This window comes from Saccoglossus kowalevskii, chromosome 17 (assembly GCF_978046115.1).
Source record: "Saccoglossus kowalevskii chromosome 17, keSacKowa6.1, whole genome shotgun sequence".
NCBI lineage: Eukaryota > Metazoa > Hemichordata > Enteropneusta > Harrimaniidae > Saccoglossus > Saccoglossus kowalevskii.
The window spans coordinates 26,222,508-26,232,690 of record NC_140657.1 but is presented as its reverse complement, the minus strand read 5'-3'; the positions used below and the strand labels follow the sequence as shown (position 1 = coordinate 26,232,690).

Sequence of the window (10,183 nt, the reverse complement as noted above, 5' to 3'; positions counted from 1 at the left end):
TCAACTATGAAAGCCATTGTCCGTGATACACTTTGTTTAACTACACTTTTGTCCAAACACAAATGTGAACATGAAAATATTATAAATACTTTACTTGGGTACAAGTAAGTCACATTCGCCAACATTCCATACCGGAGTTGGAAATCGCAGCCTATACGAGGAAATGCCATCAATCACTGTTAATGTGTGTTTTTAATGTGTCTGACTCAATACCCGGCCTTGCGTTCCCCCTTATACGAGAGAATGCCATCAATCAGTGTCAATGATTGTGTTCACTGTGACCAACTTAGTACTCGGTCTTATCTAGGGGTTTTGTGATCGACAATATCTGCTGTTTTGTGTAAATGTCTGAACGATTTTCATTTATTGCATTTCTAATGGTGTTATACGAGAATTTAAATTAATCTATTAAATTAAAATTAAATATTATATATATACTTTTTCGTTTGTGTATACTTGGTTTTCATAAAACAAGCATACTCTACCCGTTTTAAAGTTGACTGACCCAATTGTACCGACTGACACGTGTCAGTATATGTACCTCCTTTCAAACAACAACGAGCACATGAGTGTATCGTTGCCATTCGCATAACTATACATTTCAAGGTACGTTAACTGGTACGTATGTTCATACATACATGTAATCGCTAGAGTTGAGTTTTCCTCGGTCAGGTTCTAAGCTGGATTGAAATGTCAGGTGTATGTTTTCCATGACTAAAAATAAAATCTTCGTCAATCATTGCGTCAAACATTCATGTCTTAACTAAATCATTGGACTGGCCTTAATACAGTGTTACGACGCCAAACAAGTAGTGTATATTTATGACAAAAGTACTACAGCAAGAATATACTCAAAAAGAACCAATTTTTTTCTCTATTTTCTGTCCATCAACCGACCGTGTCAGGAACGCGCTAACCTATCACGCTAACAGTATTGCTTTGTTCAAATAGTCATGGTGTATACAGTGTCACCTCTTTTTGTAGTGGTGCTTCACCCTTCAATGCAATTAGCATCACTGGGCTATTGGTATTGAAGAGACCTGTTTATTTTTTTTATAATGTTTGTTGTTGATGTATCGTATATTGAATAATTAGACTCGCTCATTCCGAAAATCCTTATAACAAACCTCAATAATATACAACGTGTGTTTACTTTATTCGTAAATAAATAAACAAATAAATAAATAAATACATAAATAAATAAATAAATAAATAAATATTTGACATGTTTGTATTACAAACTAAAGAATACTTCTATGTCATTTAGTTGTGAAACAATTATCAAGTGTTATTTAATGTATTCGGTTATATTTAATTATCGTGTTCACATCTGCTTTCATGCCGGTGTATTATAAAAGGTGCTTATAAGTGCAGTATCCGACACTGGGTCTGAGTTACACAGTCAACTACATTTATGTTCATCGTATAAGGTACTCAAATTATGTGTCAATTGGTCAAGCAGTTTATGTTGTTGGTAATGACCTGTATAATACAATACGTAATGTGTACACCCACTCTCTCAGAATCTACTCAATCTACATTACTGTTGCATATATACTATATAAATATATTATCTTTCAACAAAATCTTTAACAACATTGCCTAGAGTACAGTGTATACTTGTGTTATATTTGTCACTAAATATTAGCTTACATGAAAACATACAGGTATGTAATAATTTGTAGCTTTGATTGTTCATTGTCGCTTAGATAGATAGCTCCAGATATCATGAAATCCTGCACGAAATATAAAACATGCAATTAAAGTGAAAGATAAGTCTAACAACATTATACACCCAGATGAAAGAGCTTGGCAAATGTTATTTACAGTTTTTTTTTATATCACTTTTCCTTCTCTAGATATTCAACTTCTCATCAGTTTATGTAGTACACCATCTTGGTTCTTCAGCAAAGGATTATGGGTGTATGACATCATATCCACTGTTAATATATCTTTCATCTGGGAGCATTATGTCGTTTGACTTGACTTTTCCTTTGTGCTTGACCAGATCTATCTGTGATATCTATCCACTATATACACTGTACTTATAGGGGGAAAACAACTTACTGGCAATGCATCTAAGGTTACCAATCAACTCGACTGATCGCCAAACATTTGATTTATGTTACTCCCTACATGTGCAACACATGTAACGTTTTATGGCTTTAAAGCTTATTTAAGCCTAGTAATTTATTTTTTATTAGCGTTTAGAACACACCTGCAATACGAGACAAAGTCGCAAGAGCAAGCAAGTCTTCCAGGCACGGTACAAACTTTAGACAGATAAAAACACGTTTTTTAATGCCAGTGGTTAAGCATTCTGGAAGTCAATTATGCCCTAAAAAATAATCTCCCATGAGTGATACCTAATATAACGGTTATTTTCTTCTCGCATGATAACAACTAATTCAGTCATTACAGTGGCGGTGTGGCAGTTCTTTTGCGTGGCGTATTTTCATTGAACCGCAGTTTAAACAAAAAATAATGATTCTTTACAAAATGGATAAGCGAGATTGCAGTCCTCAGGTACGCGGACCTAACAACTGTGAGTATTATTTGGTATAATCCCCAACATTTTTTTAAATAACAGAGAATCTAACAATGCGAAAGCAGATCATGAAAACTAAATCACAGGTTGTTCTCCCTCGTCACACAGACCAACGCAATTGTGTTGAAACAAATGTATAATAATAATAATTATTCGCATATAATTTTCTCCATTTAATTATTTTCATTTTTTTCAACTGTTTTTGTTCTTTAATTCACTCGATAAATGTTTTTTTTTTCTGGCAGTTTTATATTTTGTATATTTTGCAACATTTCATCTATTCCACTTTAACTATGCATCGACTATTGTGAAATGAAATTCAGAAATATTATTGGCACTGCCATCATTAATTTGAGTAAGACAAGCAAGATTTCTATTTTTAATAAGTGTATATATATGGTTATTATTTTGTTGATGCCTGGCATTTACTGTTTTATACAGTGTTGTGTAATTGTTCAGCAGCGTCTACTTGTGTATGTATATATTTTCATGAATATGAACATTGCAACTACACCTGTATAGACTTTAAACGGTGTAGTATTAGTGTTTTTTTGGGGGGGAGGGGGAGGTATTAATGCTACACACTAGGTGTGTTGGAAGTTCACATGACTGTCGCAGAATGGGTTTGCAATTAAGATATGTAACACTCTCTGGTCGCCGAGAACTATATTTGAAAACACTTTGAATTTTTCGGATCAGTTTGTCGTAATCAAACAATTTAGCCGTTTATGTTTTTCAATCGTGAGCGATAGTAGCTAGAAGCGACATTATGAGACGTGCTGCTGGAAGAGTTGGTTTGTACTCACTGCTAGATACCTCACTTCTATGTCGCTGTCCGTCGTCTTATTCTACGCATCTGAACTTAGTTTTCATAATAACCGGTTCAGTAAATCGGATGCGCGAGTAAAAGCGGAAAATTCCGAATGTTAACGTGACACACGCAACTGATGGATGACGTCACCACTGTTTTGAGCATGACACAGCAATTCTACGAAATTCTTACGAGTAAGGTCGGTCTCATGACGTATATTATTCCATGTCTGTTAATGTTATGTAATAACAAATACATATGTTAAATAAAAGAAGACTTTTTCCCACACCAGGGGATAATTATATAGTGTTTCACAGTTATAATACTATGATAGGCTGAATGTAGAAATACTTGTTAACACAGTAACATATTAAGTTAGACACTTATGAGTTCGTCACACTATGAATTCCTCTCTACTGGCATGCTTCTCAGAATTTTACTAACATATGTTATATGGAATTATCCACCAATGTTAAATATCTGTGCATAATTTCAAGAGAAAACCAGTATTCTATGTAATATCGTGTTTTAAGACTATAGATATATACTCGTTTGAATTACAACAATTTCAACCACCGTGAAATACATATAATGTTACGAACAAAGTAACTCGCCAACTTTGTGTAAAGTCCATCAAATGCAGGTATTTCGCAAAGAATCAGCTACATATACTTACAGCTACATATGATTACAAAACACTGGCATTCGTCCAAGTATGTATGTAGTAGACTGTAGCAGCGCATGTTAATTTCACACAGCGACCTTTTATTGAATTAGTCATAACACGTGATCTATCATACCGCGACAACGTGATCTAGCGACAACCCTACTTTTGCAGTTAGTTCAATTTTAACTGGGATTGTTGCTAAAGTGAATTGGCAAAATTTAGCATAATGCAATAAGGGCATTATGAATACCCAAGAATAAACTTTATTTAAATATAACTTTTGCTTAATTAAATTTACTTGACCTATATGTATTTGATGACTGATGTGGACCAGCCATCGTTATTGTTATTATTTTATTATGTTACAGATAACTGTAGATGAGTTAGCCTGTATTGATGATCATCATTTACTTGGAGCGCCATCCTTTGCTTTGTCAACGGAAGAGAAAATTAGTTTTGAAATCTGTGCCAGTGATCAATGAGTTTTTCATATTCATTCTGTTTATTGTAGGTACTGTACATTATTACCTAACACTAATAACAATAATGCCGAATAGGCAACAAGACCCACGAGACAATGGGGAGATTCATCGATGCACCAGGTGCGAGCAAATCCTCAGAAGCCCGGAGCCAACATCTTGTGGGCATAGGTTTTGTGAGCCGTGTCTGGCAACTCGTAGGTAAACAAAGGATATGAATTGTATTTTGTTATGCACATTAAATGATTCATTATATTATGGCGTTTCCTAGTACTTGTGTACCGTATTATTACCTATAGACTGAGTTATAATATTCTTCATTTTAGAATGCCTGGTAGACCTCTATGCCAGATATGCTCAGATGATGGTGTAGCTGAAGATTTCACGAAGTGTGATTTAGCTCAATCAATGGTGTGTATAACGAAAATCCCATGATTAACACGATATGTGTTGACTGCTTGCTTAGTACTTGAATGATCCTACTATGTATACTCCTAATGTATATTGTTCACTATTCAGATGAAGTCTTTTTCGTTGTGTTACATATATACAACATTTTTTACTACAACTTTCAATGTTAGCGAAAATTAGTATTTGTTTTCAGGCCTGATTGAGTTCATATTTTGAACATTCATGGGACACATGTGCACGCACGTTAAAGGTCATGGTTTGATTCAAGTTATCTGGTGCATAGTTGTTGAACAATTTACCAAAAGCAGCATTCCATCCTTTTGTAACCTGATGCAAGGCACTCGTGTAATGATTGCTCTTGGTGAATAACCTGTCGCATACATTTATCAGTGATAGTATTTACCTTGTGTACACATTTAATGCTATATATTGTTGTAAACGCATGGCGACTGTACACATCTACATTACCAATCAATTTATTGACCACATACATATTAGGTATATGTTTACTTTCATTTACAGAACATGCAAAGAAGTTGCTCGGCTACTTACATGCTGAATAGAGAGGCATTGAAAAAAGGGTTTAGGGTTGCAAATGAAAGTACGCGAAACAGAGTTCGATTAGAAGAGATAAGTGATGAGATTGAGAAGATGGAGCAGAGGGCTACAGAGCCAGGTGCTTTATTGGAAAAATATGGGAGAACGCATACATACAAACGCAAACTACAAACAGAACTAACATCCCTTGAAGAGAAAATCCAAATATTAGAGGATAGTCTTCGATTAACAGATAGTATTTTGGAATCGCAGAACCAAAAGATGGTCAAGCAAGAAGAACGCCTGCGTGTATTAGAAGAAAATCCGCCAAGCTTTGATGGGAAAATGATTTGGAAGATAACTGGTGTTCAGCAACATTGCGACGACGCACGTGACAACAATGCATCACTGACGTCTCCGTGTTTTTACACAGGCCACGAGGGGTATAAAATGCGCGCTAGATTATATTTGAATGGAGATGGAATTGGTAGTGGAAGCCATTTGTCACTATATCTAATTGTACAGAAGAATGACCTCGATTTTTTGCTAACCTGGCCTTTCCAACAACAGGTATTGTTCACATACATAACCTAGTGAATTACTATAGTTACAAAAATGTTTTCTATATTGTGTGGAGGTCTACTATGATTTAACACATGAGTCAACACATTTTACATACTATTTATACCATGAGAAGAAACAAATAATATTACGTATTTTTCTTGTATTTTGTAGGTTAATTTTACTTTGCGGGATCTGAACCACAGTGGTAATGATATCGTAGCAATGTTCATCCCCGATCCACCAATTGGTCATCAACAGTCGCCGACTAACGACGTGATCCCTCTACCTGGCTGTCCACAGTTTATGAAGTTAGAAGATTTTGTGGCCGAATACGAGCGATACGTTAAAGAAGATGCAATGTACTTAGAAGTTGAAGTTGATAAGTCAAATATACTTAGATAAAATATTTAATATTTCAATTTTATTTCAATTTGAATTTGATTAATAAAAGATCTTCCATTAAGTTGTAAACTGAGAGCTGAATATGTTTCTGTAGCTATTCCATCTATATTAAAACTGCTGATCCCAGCTACTACGTATGCGACATCATTGGTTTAGCTTCACATTATGTTCGAAGCTTAGAACGCACCTCTAAATTAAGTTTTTGTCGTTTTCAAAAAATATAGTATTTCAAGCAGCAATGTCTTCAGAACACATCGGAGGCAGTCTTACTGGCCAAGCGTTAAAATATAGCATATGCACCATGAGAAGGTCATAGGTTAATATGGTATTCTGATTACTACTAGGAGTTTGATAATAGTATGAACCGTTCATATAAAACGCCATCTTTCTATATATCCCTCATAATGCTACATTATATTGTTATCCAACACGATAAGTATCATGTCTGTCATGTAAGTAGGTTACCATTAACACTGCAACGTGAGTGTTTCTTGGACCCATGACTATAAAAGTCAACAGTTTAAATGCGATCATGTTTTGCAAGTATGTTAAGTAATTGTCAATTGGAGAAAATTCGATTTAGAACAGTGTTTTATCTAAAATACGTCGGCTACACAATTAGTGCAGACAATCCGTTAAGAGAAACACATACAAATACACTTATTGCACAAACGTACAAACATGTATGATTACATCAGCGGGAAACACCTGTTGACCTCGGAGTACAGGCTAATGTATAGTGTGGTAGAAGTGGACAAATGTAGCTCTGTATATTTCACCCCGTATATAAGTCCTAATCAAACATCGGTTGATCTAAGGATAAATGATTTACAGTGGCGATTTAGCTGTTTCAAATTACTAAATGTGTACACAAGTTCACAGACATATACATTTAAAAAGCATTCCCCGCCTTTACAAATAGTGAATGGCGTAACTAATCATGGAGAACTAAAGACCCGCGCTTTTTGTTTTGCAAAAGCATGTCAGTCAGTCAAGCACACCGTGATGAGCTGTTATTGTTGTGAAATATACTTATCGGCATTTCTTGACATGAATATCTGACGTAATATTACCAAACAACTGAATAATTTCATACTTCAACACTGTTAAATTAGTAACTAGTGAAATTTGTCAGACTTAAATTAATTGATGCACTGAATCTTTTCGATTATGTTCATGGATATGTGTGTGTTGTCAGAGCAAAGCCTTTGTAAGACGTTTGCTATAAAATACCAGGCTTTAATATGTGTGCAGAAATTACATCTACTAGAATGCTTTACAGCAATTACTGATAGCGTGAAATCATGGAAACCGGTATTTCGGAAAGTTTACCACAAACTGACAATACAATCAACGTAACTAAATATTGATAATATGTAATCGCATTCACCAATCGAGTGCACTGTTTCGACTGTCACGAGAGTAAAGTCGGGATTCAAAAAGTTATTTATAGTATAGTACGCTTGCTTGACCTATTATATATTCTGTCACTGTTGCCCTTCTGTGAATGTCTGGTTGATTGTACACAGACACATACATCATAACAGCATATTTAAGAAGTCTATGGAATGCCGTTTAGAGCTTACTCGAAGAGGTATCAACGCCCAGTATTTACCTTGCCGAGTGTCGTTGACCCCGTGACTAACACTCTTTATGCTCTAGACAAATCGGTGAGGAAATAAAATAGGGGTTTAGCTTGGTTTTACGTTAACAAATGGTTCGGTTTAAACAGGTTTAAGTAACTGCAGTATATTATTATATAGGTGGTTTAAACAGATTTAAGTTACTGCAGTATATTCGTATATAGGTGGTTTAAACAGATTTAAGTTACTGCAGTATATTCGTATATAGGTGGTTTAAACAGATTTAAGTTACTGCAGTATATTCGTATATAGGTGGTTTAAACAGATTTAAGTTACTGCAGTATATTCGTATATAGGTGGTTTAAACAGATTTAAGTTACTGCAGTATATTCGTATATAGGTGGTTTAAACAGATTTAAGTTACTGCAGTATATTCGTATATAGGTGGTTTAAACAGATTTAAGTTACTGCAGTATATTCGTATATAGGTATGTAGAATGTCGGGTTTCAGAATTGCAATCAGACTACCTTACACTAACAATATGGCAAAAATAATCTTTCGTTGAGTGATTTTTAAACAGATACTATTCAATTCAAACATGCTGTATATTCAGTGTACGAAACCACACCTTGTACTAAACTTCATGTACTGAACCAAATGTACTGAATTGTGGACACTCGTGCACCCACCTTAAGAGTAAACTTTAACCATTGAACCACATTCATTTCATAATTCAAGTGATATTATGGTTCCATACTGCGACAAATTCTGTGTCGAACAAGTTTAAACAATGTCGATAAAATATTTGAGGTGTTTACCGCCGAAAGGATCACGTGAGTCACCTAGTGGACAAACTATAAAACGAGATCAACAAACTGGATAAATGCCAAAATGCTACGGGTCAACACTCGCGTCAATCAAAATTCGGGTTGCTTAGCACATATATAATGACAGACATCACCTTCTTATAACAGTATGCTTTATAGTACGACATGTACCACTGACAATATAGAAGTAACGACAATCTGATATCTGCAAAACGATTTAGAAATGTGTTCAATAATAATAATTTATTAATAATATAATAATAATTTATTAATATTATTATTCTTAGCTAATTGCCAGTCGATTATTAAGTTGTGTAATGCATCTCCCGTGTAAATCACAGGCATTCTCTCAATTCTCACCACTGCCTCTAATTAATGACCGAAACTGGCGGAGTTAACGGTTCAACCTTGTAGTCGAATGGCAGATTTTAATTCCCCCTCTTGTCAAGAATATGTGCTGTACATTGTACGTTGGCTGCACTTGATGAGTTCATTTCGCACTCAGGATGAAACAAAAGAAACTAGACCCACAATAATACAGGGTAGTTTTAGCCCTATAAAGTTGACATTCACTTTAGTGTTACTCGGCGTTCGAAATTCAATGCACATCAAAACGGTGGGTTTCAGACTAAATACTACAGCACATGGAATGAAGATTAGTACTGTAGTCGTAGTTGTAGCTGTATTTGATTCCATTAATGAACTGGACATGCATGCATGTGCATTTAATTAATCATACAGCTGTGAACATAACTCGGCAGTACTATGAAACAAGCCATGATGTTTCGCTGACCCAAAAGTCTTAGTGTTGTCGTAGAGCTTTGTTATGTAATGACAGAGGGTAAAAATACAAAAGATTATTTGTGTCTGGAACCCATGTACACAATAAAATACACCTATATTTGGCTGAAAAGGACGACAACTGGGTTACCACAACTTGAATCCCCCTGTTGTGCTGGCATATCACAGCCAGTTTCTTAACTATATTTTTTCCTTCGACTGATTTATAATTCAATTGTACAACGTGGATTAAAATGTCAAGCCATGCGTGTAACGGCCGCCAATGGGGGGGGGGGGGTTCAATGGGGAGCGTTCGGGCTTGAGACATAAGTGTAACTGTCACACTAAAATCACCATGGCTACTCAATGTTTAATACCTGCACAAATATGACATTTTGAAATGTTAATCACATAATGATCAGTTGTTGCTATACTCTTCTCTACACCACTCGTTGGTGCGTAGCATATATGCAAGGAAGAATTTTCCCGCTGATTGGTCTGACTGTCATGTGTTAGGGCTCAGTAGCCAATCAGACAAAATATTGTAAGTAGGTTCGCCTTGATCCTCCTCGC

At 35.3% G+C, this 10,183-nt stretch overlaps 1 protein-coding gene across 1 annotated transcript in view; it reads left to right on the top strand.

Annotated features, from left to right (window-relative positions):
• LOC102807823 (TNF receptor-associated factor 1-like) overlaps positions 1–6,561 on the top strand; it is a 35,346-nt gene extending 28,785 nt beyond the window's left edge. Inside the window, exons 2-5 of the mRNA XM_006824583.3 lie at positions 4,538–4,706; positions 4,832–4,916; positions 5,439–6,023; positions 6,189–6,561. Of these exons, the coding sequence (XP_006824646.2) occupies positions 4,573–4,706; positions 4,832–4,916; positions 5,439–6,023; positions 6,189–6,419 (1,035 nt within the window). The 5' untranslated portion in view covers positions 4,538–4,572 and the 3' untranslated portion in view covers positions 6,420–6,561. The remainder of the gene's footprint in view (positions 1–4,537; positions 4,707–4,831; positions 4,917–5,438; positions 6,024–6,188) is intronic.
• The last annotated feature ends 3,622 nt before the right edge of the window (positions 6,562–10,183 follow it).